The sequence below is a fragment of the Lepisma saccharinum genome, chromosome 2 (genome assembly GCF_977018435.1).
Source record: "Lepisma saccharinum chromosome 2, izLepSacc3.1, whole genome shotgun sequence".
In the NCBI taxonomy this organism is placed as follows: domain Eukaryota; kingdom Metazoa; phylum Arthropoda; class Insecta; order Zygentoma; family Lepismatidae; genus Lepisma; species Lepisma saccharinum.
The window spans coordinates 59389688-59414113 of record NC_139230.1 but is presented as its reverse complement, the minus strand read 5'-3'; the positions used below and the strand labels follow the sequence as shown (position 1 = coordinate 59414113).

The following is a 24426-nucleotide window of genomic DNA, read 5'->3' as shown; positions in this document are numbered from 1 at the left end:
ATATAATTTTGTCACGTGACCTTGACTTTTGACCTTGAATATCTCAAAACAAGTCATCACCAAAAATCGTGAAAAAAATATATTTGGTCCCTCATTCCATACTCTAAAACATATCAAAAAATCATTCTGGGACTGCAATGGGATCAGAAGATACAAAATAATATGTGTAACTATGTGACTGATAAAAGCCCCATTACATGAACTATGAAGAGTCAAATGTCCCTTAACACCCCCTACAAAATGTGAAGGAGTTATCCTGGGTATAATTGGTCATGAAAGAAATAGGTTAGGCACAGGGAGATCCCTAGCCGTGTGTGACAAGCGCAGATCCGGCATATAGTTGACTGCCATATTGAATTCAACGCAAAAATTTCAAAGGAAAGGGGGTGATGTGATTTATCAAATGAGGCTAGAATTTCACGAGAAATGAAGTGACGAAAGTTTATCCAACATATATTTAACCAGCAAAAATTTATTACTGCATGCTTGTAACCATTTTCTCCTTTTCGAGGTGTTAAAAACAAAGCATTGGAATGCTCCTAACGTTGTAGGAACTCATCGAGATCACGCTGACATCTTGGGAGAGATACGCACCATTGCATATGATTTTAATCAGCTACATTCACCAAATAGTTGAATAGTGAAGAATATTGGGAAAAGTATCTCAAACAATTACGTGACACTTCCTTTGGAATAAAAAATTCTTCAGTGACGAGGCAAATTTTTATGTTCACGGTGAAGTTAATAAAAATAATATGTAATACCTGTGATTTGCTCAGTCGAATGGTTGTTGCTGGTAAGCTAATTATGTGGTATAATGTATGGCGAACGGAAATGGTTGGTCCATATTCAACAACGGAACCTTATATGGTGAGGGCTTCTTGGATTTGTTAAGTGAACAGGTTTTTTCACCCTTGCTTACGGGATATGGCACTTTTCGAGAGTTTTGAAACAGGACAGAATGTGACCACACTATGTAGACATTTTCGCAATTTCTTCATGGTAATTTTCTAGGTAGATTGATGGGCACACGGGGATATATTAAAAGGCCTGCACATTCCCCAGATCTAACATCTTAGGAGGACTTTTACCTTCAGAAACATTTGAAGAGAATGGTACATGCACTAAAAGTCCCTGATATTGACCATCTGAGAAAAGGCATAGTTGCTGCTTGCGATGTTGTTGCACATGCTACATTACCAAATGTTCTATGCGAGTGTGAGAGACGTCAACGAGTGTGCTAACAGAAACATTGACAACATTGTAATGTGCATATATCGTAAGTGAAAGATATGTGTATAACTTTTTGCTGGCGTAAGATACGTTGGAAAATCCTTCGTCACTTTCCTTTGAAATTTTTGCGTTGAATTCAATATGGCGGTCAACAATATGCCGGATCTGCGCTTGTCACACATGGCTAGGGATCTCCCTGTGCCTAACTTACTTCTTTCATGACCAATTATACCCAGGACAATAGTTACACATATTATTTTGTATCTTCTGATCCCATTGCAGTCCCAGAATGATTTTTTGATATGTTTTAGAGTATGGAATGAGGGACCAAATATATTTTTTTCACGATTTTTGGTGATGACATGTTTTGAGATATTCAAGGTCAAAAGTCAAGGTCACGTGACAAAATTATATCTTTATCCAAAGGTAGGCTTGTTATATATCACTGGAAAGCTTGTTCAATTCCCTGTACAATAAGCTTTATTTGAGCTTCCTAGGTGAAATAGGGGCGGAGTTACAGCACATTTAGTATAGCTAAGCGGGCTCAAAAAAGGCAATTTATGCTAACTTTGACCTTGAATAATTTAACAATTACAAGATGCAAGAAACTAAAAATTTTCATACTTACTAAGTTCCATGCATAGTTTCAATTCCCCAAATTTCATGAAAATCGGAGATGGTCAGGTCAAAGGCTGTGTTGATTTCGCATGGAATGACTCTTACGGTAATTGACCTTCAAATGGCTTACGGACAGTTGGAACTTTCTGAAGCTGCCAAACGCATCACTGTCGTCAACACACCTTGGGGATTATATAAACCTCACAGACTACCTGTTGGCATAAACATAAGTGGAGATCTGTTTCAAATGGTCCTAGCGAAGATTCTAGATGACATTCCCGGAGTTTCTTTCTACTTTGATGACATCATCGTCGGAGGTGAAACATTGCAAGAATGCTTCACATGCACGTGTGATGTCCTGAGTCGTCTGGCCAAACACAATGTGAAAGAGAGCGCCAGCAAAAGCAAATTCCTAACCTCATCCATAGAGTACCTAGGATACGAGATTTATGCCACAGGGATACGGCCGTCAGACAAGAACTTGGAGGCTGTCCTAAATTCTCCACCACCTCAAGACAAATCACAATTATGTTCCTTCATCAGGATGATCAACTTTCATTAAAAGTTTGTACCCAACTTAGCTTCGAATCTTCACTTTTTGCTTTCTTTACTCAAGAAAAACATCTCTTGGAACTGGGATGATAACTGTCAACACGAGTTCGACAGCATCATGGCGGAACTTCGACAGGTAAATCCTATTGTGCCTGCTCTTCTACCACCTTCAGTGAGATGGAGCGGAGATACTCCCAGGTAGAGAGAGAAGCTCTAGCCATAGTTCATGGTATCAAGCGATTTCACAATTTTTTTCTCTGATCCAAGTTTGAGATTGTTACAGACGCACGTGCTGTATATTTTCTCCGGATCGAGCCATTTCAAAACATTCATCCAATAGATTGATGAGATGGGCTTTACTTTTATCTTCATACCGATATAATATAATTCATTCCAGCAAGGTAGAAGTAGCTGACATGCTAAGCAGGTTGCCTACGCACACACGTGACACAATTCCAGCTGGAGAAGAAGAACTTCATGCATATTTCGGGTCCATTGAAGATGCTGTAGCTCCTCTTTCTCGAGACTCAATACAGAATGCCACTTCAGAAGACCCACTGCTCTCATTAGTTGTGTCCTGTGTAGTAAATGGTTGGCCAGATCAACTCGACACGTCTACCGAACGGAAGAAGCTCGCACCTTTCTTCGAAAGAAGAGCTCACCTTACGTACGAGCAGGGAACGCTCATTTGGTCGGGTAGACTTATCATTGCCACAGTTAAACGGAATGAAGTTCTTAGAGCTTTACACGATGGACACATAGGTTCAACTTGTATGAAAGAGTTGTGTCTATCCAGATTTTGGTGGCCAGGTATATCAGCGGAGATTGCTGATTTTGTAACGAGATGTGATACATGCCAAGCTAATGCTCCTAAGTTCCGCAATGGACCCGATTCTTCATGGCCTCTCACTTCGTACGTGAAGGAGAGATAGCATATAGACCACCTTTTCTTTGCAGGGCGTAAGTTCCTACTGATAGTAGATGCCTTCAGCAAGTGGACAGGAGTGTGGCCTGTACATACATTGGACACAAAGGAAACGATCCGCTGGCTTATGCAATCTTGTGCTATGCTAGGGATACCAAATACTATTGTATCCGACAACGGCTCAATGTTCACTTCTCTCGAATTTTGTAACTTCTGTCTTAAGAATGGTATCCAACATGTTACTTCACCACCTTATCACAGCCCTAGCAACGGTTTAGCCGAATGATACGTTCGTACTGTTAAAACCGCTCTTCTCAAGCTTATAACTGACAAACCCAATCTGAGCGTGCTTGAACTTGATATGGGGATCGCCAACCTTCTTTCCATCCTTCAGAACACACGACTTGGTGGAAAAGGAAGCCTACCAGCACTTTCGGTCTTGAAACACCGACCCAGATTTTGGTGGGAACCAAACAATCTGCCTCTGTCGAGTGAATCTCCGTTCAAGTCGAGGAAGTCAGCAAAGTTTCAGAACGACTCTTCATTGAGATATGGTACTTTTGCCATCAACTCTGCAGTTTGGGTTCAATCGCCTAAACACGGTACTCCGAATTACATCCCAGGAGTTGTTATTCGTCGTATTGGGGATAGCATCCTTTACGAAATCATGCTAGAAGATTGAATCAAATGAGTGGTACATCCCAGGTGGCTGAAGAGATGTGTTTCACATGACACTGCAGATGACGACGACTTGAACGTTACAATACCAAATAGAAATTCAGCCAACCCCGGTGGAACAGTACCAAAACCTACCCCAGGCAGAGCCGGATACCCAGGACCAGGTCCTAGCACACCTCACTCGTCTCCGAGAAGGTCTACCAGGATTCGCCGCCCACCAGATCGATACGGTCATCAGCATACCTGATTTTTTTTTTAATGGGACACCAGGAAGGATGATACGGTCCAAGTATTATGATATGGCTACAAGGTATGGTCTTCACGGCCAGAAGAAGATAAATAATAAGCAGATGTATTCTGTGTAATTCTTGCTATTTCATGATTCAATGTACTTGAATGTTTCAGACATAACATCCAGTTTATATTAAATATGTTAATTGTTCACCGTCTGGTTTTTATCTTGTGCAACATAGTATTAATCCACATTACCAAGTCCTTCACTCCGAACCTATCAATTTGGCGCTGTGGACAGTTTTCAAAATTTCGTCTCGTTGAGAAAAACAGCTTTAATATTCGAAAATCTGAAAAATGTCACATGCTTAAAATTCCTTCTAGAGAATTCACTTGAATCTTCATGTGGTTTGCGTTCACGGTTGACTTGCAATAGTTAAATAGGCTTATGTAGCCATGAATTACAAATATCTAGAAAACAGTGAAAGCAAATCACACAAAGATTCACGTGAATGCTCTAGTCTAGAAGAAATTTTAAGCATATGTAATTTCTCAGAATTATTAATAGTGGTCTTTCGAAAGGAGAGGAAAATTAGAAAATGGCTTTGCTTGATTCGGCCAAACATCCATCTGAGCCTTAAGCCAAATATTTTTTTTCTTAATAGTGTTATTCTGCTATACTCTATCTTGAAATTTGTGGAGCATAGCCACGCATGATGAGTGACGCAAAACTGAACTGTTGTTATTTAATAGTTGCTTTCCTTTTTTTTTTCCTGTGGTTTAAGTCGGATTACAGAAACCCATGGACTCTATCATCCTTGGTGTTTGTAATGTTCCAATCCTCTCCAATTGGAGAGAGAAATCGCATAACTTTCAGACATCGGGGAATCATATTAAAAATTGCGGAACAGTCATTTATATCTCCATCTCAGCAAAATTGTGCAAAGAACATTCCAAATACCATTTCACTAAATTTGACATAATTAAACAGAAGTGTTGTTCAGCTTTGAACATTGAACACTTTGATGGCTTCATAAAACATCTTTCAATATTTTATATTTCCTACTCTTTTATCTGTTAAAATAACCCAAACACCAAGATTTCTCACTTTAGTGTTTAAAAGTTAAATTTACTTACTAAAACATCTTCTACAAAAATTTTAATTTTTAAAATTTACTGCACAGTTTCAAAAAAATAACTAACACTTTATGGTGGAAGTATTTTGTTTCTTGAAAAAATCAAAAGTGAAGGTCAGTCATATACTCTTCTGGACAGATTTACATCTTATGTTCCAATCGGTTACTTTAGAAATGTTTGTCTTGTTTCCTATACAACCGGGCATTAGCCTCCACATAGGTTTAATTAAATGAAACTGTATCTTACTTCAACTAATTTTAAAGTTTTCATGCTCTCAAAAAAGGTTTTCCAGATTTCAGATCAAGTGAAGCAACTAATACCACAATGTACTGAAATCAGTTTACAGTGATTTCATTATTTTGGAAAGGAAGATAGAGTTTCTAAACAACATGAAGATTCTGTTTTTAGCTATTAGAAAGGAGATTATTTTGAACAGTGACACTTCGCTTCAGTCAAATTATTTGAGGGGGGTACAAGGGGTACAACTTGGATTTAGGAGGGTGCATTGTACCCCTGTGCTACGGATCCCTTGACTACTACATGCATGCATTTAAATACAAGCTACTGAAAAATGTAATACATGTAAAATGTTAAAAGCATCGGGTATTAGTAATTACATTCAGGATATGGGTTGATCTTTCAAAAAATTGTTGTAAAAAAGAAGCAGATGTAAAATTGAAGGAACTAGAAGCACATTCTACCACCACTCACCTGCGGTACTAAGTGGAAGACTGAACTTGCTGATAGGGATCCCACAGCCAAGCCAATTAAAACTGTTAGCAGCTGCTTATAGAAGTCCTTCCCCATAAGAGGTAAAACACTGACACCCATGAGTGAGCACAAACTGATGATAGTTACAAACAAAATTCCAAGTCCCCATACTGAAAAGAAAAGTTACCTAAGAAAATTAGAAACTTGCAACACTTCATTGAATACGCACAAAATACGCAAAAAGGTAAAGGTAATGCTATCCCCTTTGCATCATCAATTTGATTCAGTCACTTGTGAATGCCCAAGAAGTACTTCTAAAATATCCAGACTGATTCATTTCAGTAACTTTTTTTTCTCGAAAGTTTCATTTTTTCTCTATTTTTTTGCACATCCTGAATTAGTGTTTTGAATTATTCTTAATTGAAATATATTGGTACTGATAGGGAGGAACACAAATATAGACCATCAGCATTTCTATTCAGCTTGTTCCGATTTGGTCAAAAACAAAATTCAACAGTCATTACTGTGCGACTCACAATTATGTACATTTCTAATTGCCAATTGTATCCTTTTTTCATTCTTCTATATCTTGAGAAAAGAATCTGATATACTGATGTACAAATCAGATTCTAATTGGCATACAATAAAGTTTGGAGTTGCTAACAGACTAATGTAATACCAGGAGGTGCAGACCTTTAAATATTAAATTAAATTAAAGTGTACCAGTAACCAATTGTATTTGCTTTATAATTATTAGTACCGCTTGTGCAGTTTCTTATGGTTGGTGACACCAAGTGACAAAATATGTTCTCCGCAGACTGTGAATGTGAACTCATTTCAACCATTTATCACTGTGAAGCAAGTGTCTGCTAGTTTTTCTGTTAACTTTAGAGTACCATTATGTGTTTAAGAACTCAGTACCACATTTTTACATGTGCAACATCATTTAAAGATGATGTCCTATGTGAAGTGTCATCAGATGTACAGTGATGGGCACTTCTGGGTCATAAAGACCCATACACTACAGCTTATGGCACCTGAATTTTTAAATTCAGTCCGAAATTTAAATGAGTTTGTTTACGGAAATTTCCACTAGCTTCTCTAAAAAATAATAAGTACAGTATGTTAAATCAGAATAATAAACATAGCATTGTAAATTAAGAACTCAGTACCACATTTTTACATGTGCAACATCATTTCAAGATGATGTCCTATGTAAAGTGTCATCAGATGTACAGTGATGGGCACTTCTGGATCATAAAGACCCATAGACTACAGCTTATGGCACATGAATTTTTAAATTCAGTTTGGAATTTAAATGAGTTTGTTTACGGAAATTTCCACTAGCTTCTTTAAAAAATAATAAGTACAGTATGTTAAATCAGAATAATAAACATGGCATTGTAAATTTTTGCACTCTTGCTAGTCGAATTTTATAATCTGCAGTGATATGGTAGTCAGACACACATTAAAATGTATTGAATAATTATTCATGCTGTTGATAGTAGTCTTCTTTAGGAATGCCACTGACAAGAATGAATTAATAAAATTCATGGTTACTTAGTACCATAACAACCACCAATAACAATTATTATTATTAAATGTTACTGCATGTATCTAAGAATAGCATAATGTTCAGTAATAAATATCAGTTACACTAAGCGTGCGTAATTAAATAGGACTAAAGAGACATCTGGCTAGAAGCACTTGCTGTACACTCCACATACTTCACTTGTTTTATATGATTGATTTGGTCTTTTAAGTCCACTTTGTGCACAGTAAGGCTAATCGGGACTGGACCTACAGTTTAAAGTGGGATCCGAACCACTATGTGCCTCCACCAGGAATCGAAAGTGGGACCCCTTGATAACAATGCGACAACGCTACCACCGGGGAGGCCTTTGTTTTATATGAATTCCGAGGTCAAAATCAACAAGTGTAATACGTCAAATTAAAGACGTGCTTACGCTACAATTTTTGTTTGGAACACTTTCTTCTCCGATGCTTAGATCATTAGTAAATTTACTGATAAACATAAAATTATTAGTAAAAAATCTGGTTTGTTTCACTAATCCGTGATTTACTAATTAAAGGTTGCTCAAAACGTAAGATAACATTAAACGTAAGACTACATTTTAAGCTTTCATTTGAGAAAAAGAACATTGAAATCGGACCATTGGTTTCAGAGATACAGTCGTTTTTTCAAGTCAACATCCGCCATCTTGGATTGGCCGTCATTTCTATTAGCTATCACCTTGTGATAGCAATCATGTTTTCTTGCTATCCTTACACAACAAAATAACTGTGGTATAAAGGAAAATTTGTACCCCCACCGAATTCTTGATTTTGGCCACTTGGCCCATACACTGCAGTACTTGTTTTTCTAAACTTAGAGCCGGTACAAATAACTGAGATATTCAATCCCGAAATGCGACACATGCACGTCCAATTCCTCGCGTGGGGGAATTCACTTCAGCACTTTTTTAGAGATATATTCGTTATGCACGCCGAACAGCAAGTGGAAATTAAAAACACAATTTAGCATTACTGTCACCATGAAACCTAACACTAAATTCATATGCGTACCTAGAAAATATTAATTTCCCGCAACGTGGTTGCAGGGGCGAAAAATGTGGCCACTATCACATTCCTGCGAGATTCACACATTTCTTGTTCTATCACATTAAACCTTCCTCCTGCAACTCACTGGCTTCCTATTGAAGAATTCGTACATTTGGAAGATGTGACAGCAATCTGATAACTTGCAACCACGTTTCCCGCCTCTAAATTGCGCGCAACAGATGAAGTGAACCTACACGATAACGCACCAGCAGATAAAGGGGTCTGAATTTTCGTACGAAACTTGACCAACGCTCCATCCCTTGACTTGCGACGTCACATGCTAAGCGCATGCGCATCGCCGGGGATTTCCCGCGGCTGCTGTGATGTCATCTAATGAGCAACTGGAGATTTCGTCTGCTACAACTGTTAGCGAACTTTTGTCTATTGGAACCATACAGTTGTTATTTTTTACTTGCGTTGAAAATGTCTTGTACTATGTTCGGCAGGGTGCGAAATCCTTGTTGTACAGGGTTTCCCCCACCGATCATCTTGTCCTAAAAAATTATCCACCAAACATTTACGGGGGAGACTTTTTTGAACAAAGATAAGCAATTAGTTTTGAATTCAAATATACTTTACGTGTTATGCCACACTTAACATCATTTTGCGGTTGTTCAATGTCCACCTAACGTTACCTAGCACTTAAAGTCCCTTGTAACGTAAGTGGCGGTCGGGGCTCCGCCTAACGCGTTAAGTGCCGGATAAACATGGGAAAGCAGTACACTGTGCAGCCAACAGATACCTACGCTAAAACATCAGCGCATGCAACCGTGTACAATTCAGAACACCGGACCGAGGAAGGGGAGCTGGGGGGGAGGCACGTCCCCCGAATTGTAATGGAAAAGTAAAAAATCTGGAGTTTGCCCCCTCTTCTCCCACTATTTTGGGGAGAATGGACATTGCTCAAGAGAATGAAACATGTTTCATGTTCTTGGGTGCCATACAAGTTGAATAATAAGCCAAAATGTGATATTTTTTTTCGAAAAATACGTAATTTGCATATTGCTCAGAAAATTGTTATAACTCTGGCACTATGGGAGCAATCTACTTCGGATAAGTTTTGTTTTGCAGCTAAAACATCATAGCATGCAACCGTGTACAATTCAGAACGCTGGACCGAGGAAGGGGGTTTGGGGTTGCGACCCCCGAATTTCAATGGAAAAAAAACATAAAAATCTGGAGTTTGCCCCATCTTCTCCCACTATTTTGGGGAGAGGGCGCGAACTTTAGTATGTTTTTCAAAGAATGGACATTTCTCAAGAGAACGTAGTTTCATGTTCTTGGTTGCCATACAAGTTGAATAATAAGCTAAAATGTGAAACTGTTTTTACTAAAAATAGGTAATTTGCATATTAATCAGACAATTGTTCTAACTCGGGCACTATGGGAGCAATCTACTTCGGATAAGTTTTGTTTTGCAGCTAAAAGATCAGAGCATGCAACCGTGTACAATTCAGAACGCCGAACCGAGGAGGGGGTGGGGGGTTTGGGGGCGCGACCACCGATTTTCAATGAAAAAACTAAAAATCTTGAGTTTGCCCCCTCTTCTCCCGCTATTTTAGGGAGAAGGCGCAAACCTTAGTATTCTCTTCAAAGAATGAACGTTTCCAAAGAGATTGAAACATTTTTCATGTTCCTGGGTGCCATACAAATTGAATAATGAGCTAAAATGTGAAACTCTGTTCGGAAATGTGGCATGGATATGTTGCGGAGAGGGGGGAGGTTGGTCATCAATATGAATTTCCCAAGCTTGCTCCAGATCTGTGTCCGAGTTTCCACCCAAACATACGAGTATGAAGGTCCAAAAAGCACATTCATTTCGTAATCAGCACCATGACACCATACCAGCGGCGTATACTCTGGGTCATCTAGGTAATCGCAGATGACCCGGCTGTATTTCTTTCTTTTTTTAAAAAAAATATATACATTTCTTCGCAATATTCTTCCAAACCAATTTCGATGCATCATTTCTTTGCTTCCAGCGCGCCGCGAATGCTTCCAACCGTTTGCCGCTAAATGTCCGGGAACCTTTCTCCAGCTGGTGGAATGACGTTAGGGAATCTCACCCTGACGTCATTCCACCCGCTTCCTTTACAACCCTTGGCGAGGAGGGAAGAGAAAGAAAAGAAGGGGGAGGAAACTCTGCTTCCGTGGCCAGGGTAAGCTCCTTCTGGTGAGAGTCCACCGGTCTCAACCCCTAGAGTTTGCCTTTCCCTCCGCTGGCGACCACTGACCTCCTACAACCCTCCTCCACAATTCTCTCCCGAAGGCGAAGGCTATGTCGTTGCTAAACATAGAAACTGTGTGTTTTTTTTTTTATGGCAGGGACATTTCTCAGGAACGGGATTTTTGGGTTCACAAATTGCCTTCTGTAAGGGAAATAGGGAAAACATACTCGGTAAAGTTCGAAGAACAGGAAAATATGAATAACATAGGCAAACCAATTCTACGCTAATTTTCACTATACATTTACTTCTGTCTTGCTGATGTCTGTTACATAGAAATTTATCAAAAGGAAAAAGCTTAAATATTGAAGATGAAGCAAACTAAATTAAAATTCAAAACTTAAGCAATTAATGCACCTATAAGCTGACTCCCCCCATTCTTGTATTTGCAAAAATAGTGATTGTTTCTTCTCTCTAATCTTCAAAAGCAGCGAGAGTACTTCCTTCACGGAACTGAATATTTTTTAAAGGAAAATATATAAATAAATTGTATATATTTTAGTTAATTTAAGTTACTATTCCACTTTTTTAGATTAATAGTGATGAAGATGAACGACTAAAACATATAAGGAACAAACACATCAGGCACATAGCCAGGTGGAGGATTGTTTAATGAAGTGATCGACACATTACATGGACAACTTTATGATAGATTTGGCGATTTTCATACATTGCACTTTGTTTCCCTCTTGGATTCATTTCAGTTCCCAGTGTTTAAGAGTAACTTTCCAGAAAGAGCTTTCATGTCTTTATTGGAAAAATATGGTGCACACTTTGATTCTGTGAGGCTGAGAAATGAACTCACCGTTCTCTATGCATCTCAAGATCTCAATTTTACTGGGAAGCCAATTTACGAGATAGTTTCTAATATGGTAAAGAACAAACTAACTGTTGCCTTGCCAGAAGTATATAAGTTGGCAACACTCATTCTCACTATACCATCCACTACAGCTTCTGTTGAACGTTCTTTTTCGGCACTCAAAAGAATAAAATCACTCTGCAGATCAACCCAAGGACAGGACAGGTTAAGTGGACTTGCTCTGCTATCAATTGAAAAGGAGTTGCTACATAATCTTCGGAACAACCCCACCTTTCCATTTCATGAAGTCGTTATTGGGAAGTTCACCTCTCAAATAAGAAAACTGGAGTTCAACTACAAGTAATCGGGTCCTGGGGTAAGTTGAATTTTGCACTTAAATTAATAATGAGGGTTTCTATTTCACTAGTGCATGTCTTTCATTTTATATTTCACAGTTTTTTTTTATTTTGCTTTATAATACTGTCTTGTTTTATTATTTGAAATTCTACACGTATATTAAACTGCAATAATGAGAATTAATTGATTGTGGTCGCCACAATAAGACAAACATTCCCACAAAATATTCCTAAATCCCATATGGATCCTGATATAAAATGCACGGAATCTTTTGGAGTTTGATGATCAAGGGTCGGAGATTACCCACTCGTTAGAACCAGCATACGCCACTGCACCATACGGTATCATCGGGCCAGTACGACCTTACTCTGATGATACCATATGGTATCATCGGGGGAGTAAAGGTTAAGCCTCTAAATATTACGTGAAAAATGCATTGAAATCATTTCTTCTTGTCTGTATGGGAGTAGTAAGTGAACTTGTCAACAGATGGAAGGGATAAGAGCGGGTGGCGCCGTCCTATAGTTGTCGGGCGTCGTAGTAAGGCATTTTGTTGGGCAAACTGAAGGAACATGGAAACAAATAGGTTCCATTGATACATACGATTTTTGTCGAATATCGTCACCCGACAAAGTATCTCACTTCAACATGGGACAGAAATTGCATAGACTGCAACATACAACAGATATCGCATGCATAAACAAGAAGAGCTTTAGACTGCAAATATGCTGCTGGAATTTTATTACTCTTCTGGCTCACTTCACCTTATTTAATGTAGCAGTGCTTACGAAGGTCTTCTTTCATCATCCTGACCTATTGCTGGTTTCGCACAAGTTAACATACGTTTACAATGACATTACACTATTCTTAGATATCAAGAAGAATCCAACCAAACGGAACATGCTTACGTTGAATACTATCACGAAAAAGTGAAACATAAATCTGCATTGGTGAACGTTATAAAAATTGGCAAGTGCATACTCCCAACCTCAAATTTACTGCAACACTAGTATTACAATGAAATTAACGCCACTCTCTGTCCTGTCTGTTTAAACTCGTGAGAGATGGTCATTAATCTCTCACTGAGTAAGGTTAATGTCCAATATTATGAAATAAAATACTAATACTAAATACGTAAATATTTTAAAATCATATATACTCGAATCATTCAATCATAAAAGCAAATCACTTTCTTCAAGAATTGACTTTTCTCTGCCAGCCCTGCTAATTTTCACTTTCCATCTACCCTCGTATAAACGAGGGGTGGCCAGAAAGTAATTTCCAATTAGTAGGGACATTGATTTTTCGCAAACGCCAAAACCGTGAAAAATGGTAATTGCTGCGAAGTTGTTTATGAATTTGCATTGATGTCTGGACACATTTTTCGCCCGTTAGGAATATCGAAATGATACGAATTTGGCATAAAATGCGAATTGTTGGCGTTTTTAGCGATTTTTTTTAAAGAAATGTCCTAAAAGAACGAAAAATTCCATGAAATCCAAAATTCTTGTCTTTTCTAGGCCATGTTTGTGTACATAGAACATGCAAGTTTTCCAACATTTTACTCAAGAGTAAACTATAGAGTTATACGTACGTGGAATAATTCCGACAGACACATTAAATCATGTATTTCCCACGATCTTTTCAAGTTCTATCAAAACCATTTGCATCACAGAGCAAAGTGGCAGGGTTCTAACAGGAGATCGAGTGCGTATCTACCGTCACACGGGAGCCACATCTTCGTATTTGTCGCAGAGAGTGCGTTACCATCAAGGATGAATGATGATTAGTGAACTACATTCCCAAAAGATCCCCCCATACCTAAGGGTATGAGACGTGGTGGAGGTGCGGGGCAATGCAAAATGTGTAATAAATACCCGTTGAACTTGGGAGATAGGGAAAAAAATGTCCCAACTGCAAACGATGTGGAGGGAAATTCTATCTGGTTCCTTCACGTCTCTTACCCTTAGGTATGTGGGGGGGTCTTTTGGGAATGTAGCTGGTACCTTGATGGTAAAGCACACTCTGCTCGCGGTGAGCTTGGTGGTACTAAATTTACACACTTGAATAGCAATACATGACACTTGAGTTTCACACCCCTAAAGACTGGATCAGCATGGGTAATGTAAGGATATACCTGTCTCTGTACTCCAACTGAAGATCTGCTGGGAGAGATTATGCTTGTGACTGTACGTAGTGTCTGATTTGCGACTAGCGTTAACACACACTCCTTAGAGAACCTCCTCCTCTCTCTCTATTCAATCGTAACTTCCTCCTCAATAACTGAATTCAAACTCACCCCAAACTCTCTGCCTCCCAGACATTTATTGCAATTCAATTTACTAAACAAATGCACAGTCAGGCCTGTAGCTTCTTCCTGGATTTCGTCCGTTTACATGTTTATACCGCTGATGACCAGGAAGAGCTTCAGTGCTGTCTGACACTGCATTCCTGTGATATTTCTGAATATTTCCTGATTGGAAAACGATGGTTGAATGACTGGAAGTTGGAGTTCGTTCTCCAAATAATTAAAAGATACTACGGATCGTTACGATAGGTTTTAAATTACCAAGCTAAGTGCGCACCATCGGCATTTGTCGAGCGAGTAATAGTGGAGCTCAGTCGTTAGGGCATCTGACTACTATGCGAGAGACCCGGGGGAGAACCGGGATGTTTTCCACCTATTCAAACTGCTCCGGCGCCCACCCAGCATCATATGAACCTGGTATGATGATGCGCTGAAGATTGTTCCCATAGTGCCCGAGTTATAACAATTTCCCTTCAAAGAGTGTTCGAATTTAAAATTCCCGCCGAGAAGCCCGGCGAGAGAAATTTCTCTCTCTCTCCTCCTGCCACCACTGGTTTCTGGCGCCGTGGATGTGTTGTGCATAAAAGGGGCCTAAAAGTTGAGGCCGAAACTTACAAACGAGATTTCCTGTTCCCGTGCAGAGTTCCATAACGATATCTGTAAATTAAATAATAATAATAATAAAAATAAATAAATAAAAGTCAATGAAGACGATATTCTCTGACATTTCCCTGACTTTTTTTTTGACACCTCATACTCCCTGACTTTTCCTGGTTTTCCAGGTCTGTCGCCACCCTGTGTGTAATTTGCAACTGCAACATCTATTCTACCCTATACGATCTCTTGGGTTCCAACTGATGGCACTTACCCTGGCACAAAAGGTAAATATTGTATTAATCATTGCCTATTGTTTATTTGTTTATTGTTTGTTTACATTACCCATGTAACGTACCGCCGGAGCGTCGTCATACACATTAAGGTAGACGCCGTTAAAACATATATTTGTAATTAAATGAGAATACGACACATGCATTACCTACTTCGATCAGCTGTTTCATTTTATTGCAATAAATATTTCGTTTTTTTAAAAAAATATATTTCAGTTGAAAAAGCATGCATTTGGAATTGACAAGCAGACATTAACACGTAATAAACAAACAAAACACAATCGAAAACACAACTTTCTCCAGTTTCTGTTGTCAGGTCGTACGGCAAGCAGGAGAACGTTCCACCTTAAAAGGCGGAGGATAAAAATGCTTGGTGCAACCCACCGGCACCTAAATCTGCCGCTTGTCGTTATCCAGCACTTTGTAAAGTGACGTATTGAGTGGCGATGGTGCAACCGGCCCTAAGGATAATATCCAAAATACACACAAAGTAGCGTGTTTCTTAGTGTTGCATGGTCTCTATCTCTCTCTCCCCTCTCTTTCAAGAGACCATTGACAGATCTAAACTAATAACAATATTTGTACAATAAGAGTAAGACAAGAATTAAATACGTATATAAGCACGCAATCTAATGAATTAATTTTAATAGAGAGCAAAAACTAAATCCTGATTGGACACGCTACTGTGATGCAATCCCAGCTGAGGGATGCTGGATCGCGTTGGGATAAGAGGGGGGACGCTTATATGCATGAACATGGTGACAATGCAGCAGGTTGACGGATGCTTACGCAAATTATTCTAACCGGGGGAGTGTGTGCTTCATGAAAATTCTCTTAACTGAGACATATAGAGCGACCACAAGGAAAAAAACCTTCGACGAAAAGACTCCGCGCACTTTTCCCTTCCTCCGTTCAGCTCGGGCCATAAGAAAGCATGGTCCACTCTGCCCCTCCCCTCCTCGCGGGAGTACCGTGCACAGGAGTCGCGGGTCTGCGCAGGTTTTTTTGCTTGTGGTTCCACTATAGCATTGCCTCCCCCCCCCCCCACCTATTTTGAGCACTGGTACTATCGAAATGAAATGCAGTGAGCAGGGGCGCCAACTGTTCAAAAACATTGGGTATTCTCAAACACTTGAATTACTTGAAGTTTACAAAAATCTCGTAACTCCACACTGCAACAATGCATCCTTTTTTTCTTAAAAAAAAATGTTATTTATTTACTTCAACAAGCATTCAACCACGAATCATGATAAATATAATACCAGCAGGACAAATTATTGGGTGAGCTCGGGCCCTAGCGGGGCGCCACTGGCAGTGACAGCGTAAGAAAGATGTTACCACCGATATTATATTATTTCCTTTTTCCATCCGATGAACTGTATCTGAGGATGACTATCATTGAATAATATTTATCGTTTTTATACTACTGTTCACAAACACAGACATGGAAGTCCGCAGGATTTTTCTAGGAAAAGGCATTAACATTATTTTTCCCAGGGGAGCAAACTAGGCATATTCCCCACATAGTAATAGCGTTGCCCTTCAAAAAAAACATCTTGTCCCTACAACGCCCTAACAATAATTAACATAATTTACAATAACTGAAAAGAAATTATAAGTGTAAAATATATATTTTCAGGTTAACAATAGTTTTCCAGTGGGGACCGTAGGCCCATTGTCCCTCCCCTATTGAACGTCCATGCTAACATATTATATTTTTTGAAATATACGAAGGCTCCGTTTTAAATTTACTTGTCATGGGATAATGCATCGCTTAGCATACATAGCAAGTAGTGTGTAGTGAGTTACGAAAGTACGGATTCTGGGTTCGAATACAGGGTAAAACGTTCCTTTTACTTTTCTTTGCGAAATATAGAAGAAAATCAACAGCGACGGTGAAAATACGGAAACTTAACAATCTTCAAACATTTACAAGAAACGATGTAACATTGTGTGCTAACTTGAGGCACAGGGAATGAGTTACTAAACGCTTTATGCCGCATCATCCTTCACCTATGCTTTTCTCATTCCATCTTTTACTGATTTTGTATGCAAAGGAATACCAGTTCTTTTAAGCCGTAAATAAGATTTTAAAAACCTTCCCTGAAAGTCTTTATTCAACAGAAAGAAAACCCCTCGGTTTGTGTTTCCTACACGCTGGGTGCATTTGCTCGCCAGATGACGTCATGCGCTGAAATGAAAACCATCTGCAAGATGAGCCTACCTGGTGCTCTTATCATCATGAGCATGACAAAGCAAACTACGTCATAACCCATGAGTCACAAATCATACCGCATAAAATCACAAATTTCTCGCTTCATGGGATAAAAACAACAAACGTTCTTATTAAACACAATCTTCACAACCAACTCAAATTTTCAAACTTCTCCAGGGTGCACCAGCATCAAAAATCGTAGCTATAGAAATTTGAATTTAAAATTTTGGGTGCGTCAGCACTTAGGCTATTTTGCACTCTTCACATTATACGGGTGGCCGCGGTGGCTCAGTCGGTAACGCTTCTGACTACGATGCTAAAGGTACCGGGTTCGATCCCCGGCCGGTTCAAATCCGGGAACTTTTCTAACGATGGAAGCGGCCCCGGCGCCCACCCAGCGTCGAATAACATGGGTACCTGGGGGAAACCCTGGGGGGGTAAAGGCGGTCAGGGGCGTGATACTGATCACATCGCCCCCACTCATGACCGGATCAAGAAAGTGTGGGGCGTTACCCCCACTCCCCCTATACGCCTCCATGGCGTGGTGCTATGCACAGGGGAGCACTTTACCTTTTACATTATACGGGGGCCAGCCCCTTATCATTACAAATAACAACTCTAACGTTGCATAACTAAAAATCTTCTGATTTGTTAAAAGCTGAGGCTGTAAATGGGCACTCAACACACACAAGGACAAGAAACAGGAGAACACAAAAAATTATACTGGCCATAGTGCCAGTCGGCAGAGCCTCGTTAGTCTTCAGTCCAGGGTGTACTACGTGGAAGTGAGGTTGACTTTTGGGCGCCTACACCCCGTAGCTATAGAACGAATTGTCAGAGAGGGAGGGAGGGAGGGAGGGAGGGAGAGGGGGAGAGAGAGAGAGAAAATATTGATTATTTCTTTTTCGGAATAACAGGGCCTTTAGCGGAGGTGGACATGGCAATAATGAAAGTTAAAGGAAAAAGAAAATACAAATTTTACAAAAAAATAATAATACTCCGTATGTCACTCTGGCCACCACGATAGACCAAAGTGAATGAAATGTAGTGTGGCAGTGGTACATTCCTACGACCACAGACAAATGTATTAATACATTTGTCTGTGCTACAACCATGCAAAGTATCGTTGAAAATAGGCTGATATTTCTTGCAGGGGGGATAATAACAATGTGGTAGGGTTGCCAGCTTACGGAAAAGTTTCCTAAATTTTGCTTCTATCGTCGGCACTATGGACACTACATGGGCCAAATTTGGGGAAGAGACAACTCTTTGAGGATATGCAATGCTTGTCTCCCAATTTTGAATAGCAAAATGGTAATTATGCAACATTTTCGTAAGTCATAAGTTTCAGGAAATTTAAAAAATTGGGTGTTTCCCCCTGGACCCCTAATTGTTGCTCATTGTTAAAGGGTTCTTTCGTTCTCATCATTACACGTGGAAATAGTGAAATAGTAGAAAAGTAGTGGCTGAGTACAGGCACGTATTTAGAAAATAATTTCGGGAGGGGGGGGGTCAGAACCAAATGTCTCAAAAATAATAATATAAACGTTTAAATTAAAATAATTATATTAAATTGATATTGTATTGTAGAGAGTCTCTCAAAAGTCTTAGGACAGCGACATTTTAAACTAGGCAACCCAACTTCCACAAGGCGTTGGTGGGTTGTGTGTAGAGTTAGGCTCAATTTCAGGGTTGCCATTTGCACGATATATATTTATGAAATACGCGAAAGGAATAAAACCAAGTTTTATTGTATAAAACTATTAAAAAATCAGTATTATATCGCAATTGACAAAATTCATTCTGAATGAAAGAAAATCGATTTTCTAGTATTTCATCGCTGATGAGTCTACACAAAGGAAAAGAGGAGAGAGGAAAAGAAAGGGGACAAAAGAGAGGAGAAAAGAGAAAGCGAAAGGACAAGAATAAAAGTAGAGGAGGGAAGAAATGAGAGGATAACAGAGCATAGGAGAAGTAGTGAGAAGAAACGAAAAAGATGCGAGGAGAAATGAGGAAAATGGAGAAAAGAGGGGAGAAGAGGGGAGGAAAACGAGATGAGAGAAGAGGAGGAGACGAGAAGAGAGGAGTTAAGAGTAGAGTTAAAGAGAGAAAAAGGGAAGATCGAAAAGAAGAGTGCAGTGGAGTCGGAAATCGAAGAGAGGAGAGGAGATAAGAGGAGTGGGATGGAGACAAGGGGCGAGAACAGAAGGGGAGGCAACGAGATAGAAGCAGAGGAGGAGGATGTGTGAGGAGAAGGAGAGGAGAAGAACAGAAGAGACTGAGCACGAGAGGAGGTAGTTGCAGAAAATATGGTCTCGTCTCATCGTCAAGAATTGATGCATTGATCAAATTATCGACATGAAACATTCCATAACATTTTTAAAAGTATGAGATAATGTATTAGATCAGTGCGAAATGCCTTTTGGCTGAGTTCAGAGCAAAATAAAATCTTCCACGTAAGATTTTCTATTTTTCCTGCAATTGTACCACTAAAAACATGAATGTAATTTTCATATAAGAATTATCCAATTTTTCACCACTTCTCAGTTCGTTGAAATGAAGATTTTATTCTTTAATATTTCCGCCATCGTTAATTCCAAACAGAATCATTCCATTTCACGCGGCGTGGACAATGAACACAATGGGGTATGTCCATAACTATAACTGCATCACGATTTGATATGATTTCAGTTTTGTTATTTAGCGTAGCTTTGGGCTGATCGCGACAATGAGAATAAGTGATGATATGATGAAATTTATGAAGGGTGCTAAAAAAAGAACAATCATGCCCAGCCCGGAATTCGAACCCGTGAACCCTGGCGTCCTAGCGCGCTGTGATAGCCACTCCGACAGGAAGGTCGATTTGCTGCATTACCAGACCACGAATAATATTCTTGGTGTTGATTAATAACATCAGTTTTAAAAATATAATCCTTAGTGTTTGTATACCAATACATGAGGGTTGTTTGAATATTTTAGTAACTTTTCTGGAGAAGAAGCTGCAGTTCGTTAGGTGAATAGATCACTTTCCCAACACCAAAATGTGCTTCTTCAACAGGAAACACAAATTGAGTGTCGCATGTAAAATTGCACGAATTTTTCTTCGAATTTATTCCTCGTCCAGGTTATTCACAGGGCTTGGCCCGTGCGATTTCTTCCTGCAGTTGCACCATTTTAACGATGTTGTTCTATCAGAAATGCTATTCTATTCTACTGCAATAATTGTACAAAATATACTACGTAGTAACGCATTGTAAATAACCCAACAGAAAAATAAATGTAAAATGCGCATTTCCAACTTATCGCAGGAAGTGAATTTTGCACTTGAGATACAATCCAGAAAATATTGACTATGAAATACTCTAAGTATAGGAGGATAATTTGTTGTAGGAGGCACCAAATTCCATTTTCACTGTCTACGGCTCTCTGCATGCAGTAATGACACTGATTGTCATGCGAACAAACCAGTTTTGGTTAAGACAACTGCAGCACGAATATTTGGTGTGCCCCACTGGTGTACGCAGGGTGGAGCTAGGGGTGCTAGCTGATGGTGCTGCACGTCATTCTGAAATTTTGTGGAAATCAAATTTTTCAAATGAAAGCAGTAAAGAACTTGGGAAAAGGCAAAATGATAAAAGCAAACCCTCCTTAAAAAGATCCGAATACCATTTTTGTCTCTGAACAACTTTTACATCGAAAGTGAAAAATGATATTTACAAAATATTTTATACTGTATCCAGAACGCAGCTATTTAATATCTACCATTACAATTTCAGCCCCCTGAAAAAAGTAAAAAATCCTGAGGACACGAAAAAAACAGTTTATATATAAAGTATTTCTGACATTTCAAATTATTAACCAATTAATGTGCCAGCTTTCTTCATTTCGAAAAATTCTAAAATATAACTGTGGACCAAAAATTTATTAAAATAATTTTGGGGGATTATGATGAACGAATTTGGGAGGACTGCGTCAAAGGGCCTGGGGGGGGGGCACCCCTGGTACTGGTATTAATTAGAAGAAAATAAAGAGGAAAGAGAATTGGGAAAACGGGGACTGATTGGTTTGGTTGATTTACTTAGCTTTTCTGCCAGTTTTGACAAATTGCGAGGATGAGGATGCGTTGTGATATGACGAAATGGATGAAGGGATATCACAAAGAACATCCATGCCCAGGCTGGGATTGGAATCCGGGACACCTGGCGTCGTAGCACGCTGTGCTAACCATTCGGCCACGGAGGTCGGCTATTAAAATATAATACTGTTTATTGATATACTTTCGGTTTGAAACCGGCAAACGTTTATTTGCAGCTACAATGTACAGAACTGCAAACGTCAACAGTGGTAAACACCAGGGTTGTTAAAGGTCCAGGAATTTTAAATAAATTCAATTCCGGTCCAGGAGAGAAAATCAGCAAGCGTAAATGGGTTCTGGACCGTAAATAACCTTTTTATCTGTGCAGTATTTCAATTTTCCGGATCAATTTAAATACGGTCGATGCACATTTTTATTTTCGGATGAATTTAAATACGGTCCTGGAACTTTTTTCCCAACGAATTTAAATTCGGTCCAGGAACATTTTTCTGAATCAGTTTATATAGGGTCCAAATTCCGTATTGAAATGAAACAATACGCAACTGGGATCGAATACGGACCTGACAAACAATTATCTACTTGTGAGCATGACAGACTAATCCAGATGCTGGCTGTCTCGAGCATCTAAGGAACAAGGCCGTGCATAACGGTAGAAATGGGCGAAACGCAAACGCTGCAGTCAGGTAACCCCTCTCCATGTAGCCCCGTTCTCTCGCACTCGTTCCTTTCCTTGGTTGTAGCAACACTACCATCCCTGTTGTGATAGCTGCTGGGAACACAGCAACCTCATGTTACCTCATCGATGGCTCCTATTGGATGCGGTTCCTGGATCGGATGCCGGAGCAAAACGTGACGAGTTTGATTGAACTCAATGTGACGCCACACTAATATAATCCATTGTGCTATGTAACTCTTCGACAAGGTAGTTTTTTAACCTGGCCCACGAGAGAACAACACCGTTATGATCTAATCCCTGCGCTACGTTTTCTACAACCGAAGTGTGACATTCCAATGTAAAACGTACTCGCGGACATTGTAAGACGGCAACTTTTAATCGGTCAATCCCAGAGATGTCCAGCCTCCGGAGGCCGGGCCTCATGCCTCCAGGAGCCTTGCGAGGCTGAGGCCGAGGCCGTGTGAGGCCGGAGGCCGAACTTGAGCTTGGAGGCTGAGGCCCTGTGAGGCCAGAGGCCGAGTTAGAGGTCGGAGGCTGCGGCCATGTGAGGCCGGGAGCCGACCTTCAACTCGGAGGCCGGGCCTCGCGAGGCCGAAGTCAAATGGCCATCTCTGGTCAATCCTGGTCCAGGAATTGTAAATCAATTCATTCCCGGACTGGGAAAGAAAATCAGCGCGGCAGATGCGCGCCGTTGTAAATTTTACAACAGCGTTGCTTTCTTGTTTCTTACAAAGGCATTTGGTATCATTGAAACGTGGCGCCCGCTTCTATCCCTTTCTTTGACTCTCCTCCACCACTTTCATAAGTTCAAGTAACTCCCATAATGGTTTGTCAGTGGCAAATATGGTTTCGAACAATGAGCGTCAGTGAATGTTGTACTTTTTACAACACGCATTCTCGTGTAGTATTTAATTTTTGTTTGTCGTACGGTTTGCGAGTGATTTTGTTTTATTCAAAATGTCACGTAGATTAGATACAACTGAAAAAGAACGATATCTTCAAGAATCTTCAGGTGTGAGAATAATTTTGCATTTGTTTTTATTTGCTTTCATCTAAGTTAAAGTGATTTATTAAAATACTGTAATGAATAATCTTTTACATAACTTAAGTTATTTTGTATTATCGGAAAAAATATTGTCACAAATATAAAATAATTTAGTAACTTAAATTGGTGTTTCAAACCGCTTTATGCACATATAGGCTCATCAGAACTGGACCTACAGTTTAAATTGGGATTCGAACCACTGTACAATCTGCCTCCAAAATTAATAAAATAATCTTATCCAATAAAAGTAAATCAAAACAATTAAAAAATAACAAAGTATATATATAAAAACATAAAGGAACATAGTCATGCAGAATAAAATTAATTAAGCTTGTGAAAGCAGCTAATTTATATATGTTGTAAAAAGTACAACATGCGACTGCTCGAGTAAGTAAAATAAGCGTGCGTCCCGAAAGGTTAAAGCATTTCAATTCGGTCCAGGAACCTTATTTCCGGATGAATTTAAATTCGGCCCAGGCCCTTCTTTCCCCGCATCAATTTAAATACGGTCCAGGAACCTTTTTTCAGGAACAATTAAAATACGGTCCAGGAACCTTTTTTCAATTAAACAATACGCAACTTAGACCGAATTTAAATTGTGCAAGAAAATATGTTCCGGTCCTGCAGCGGAATCCAATAGAACCCACTTAGAATTTATGGGTTCCTGGACCTCTAACAACCCTGGTAAACACTACTTTGTCGGTCTAGGTTTGGCACGAACATTTTTGTGCTCATTGTTTCATATCGACATTGTTGGCAATTTCTTTTATCAGAAAGTTACTGACACAGCACGTGACAGATCAGATTCTAAGCCTAGTTTCAAGGACGCGATTGCTATCATTCATCACCAGGAAAGCTTCAAGATTTACTAGGAATAATTCTGTTTAGTTTTTCGTAAAAGAAGAACAAGTTCGTTGTTAACCTTGATTCGGAGCTAGATATCAAGAATGATTTGTTCCCTTGTCAGAGGGTTGACCAACACCTCCTTTCCCTTTGCACACACACACAAATGACAATTTTGTCGTCTAGAAAAATATGACCGTCAACAGATTAGCTTTTTGATTTATGATTAAAGTATTTTAATTTATGATAAAGGTCATTAGCCTACAAC

General features: G+C 39.4%; 1 protein-coding gene across 1 annotated transcript in view; it reads right to left on the bottom strand.

The window, feature by feature from the left end:
• LOC145982243 (metal cation symporter ZIP14-like) overlaps positions 1 to 24426 on the bottom strand; it is a 141206-nt gene that overhangs the window by 55191 nt on the left and 61589 nt on the right. The window contains exon 4 of the mRNA XM_083115823.1: positions 6086 to 6255. Coding sequence (XP_082971949.1) covers positions 6086 to 6255 — 170 coding nt within the window. The remainder of the gene's footprint in view (positions 1 to 6085; positions 6256 to 24426) is intronic.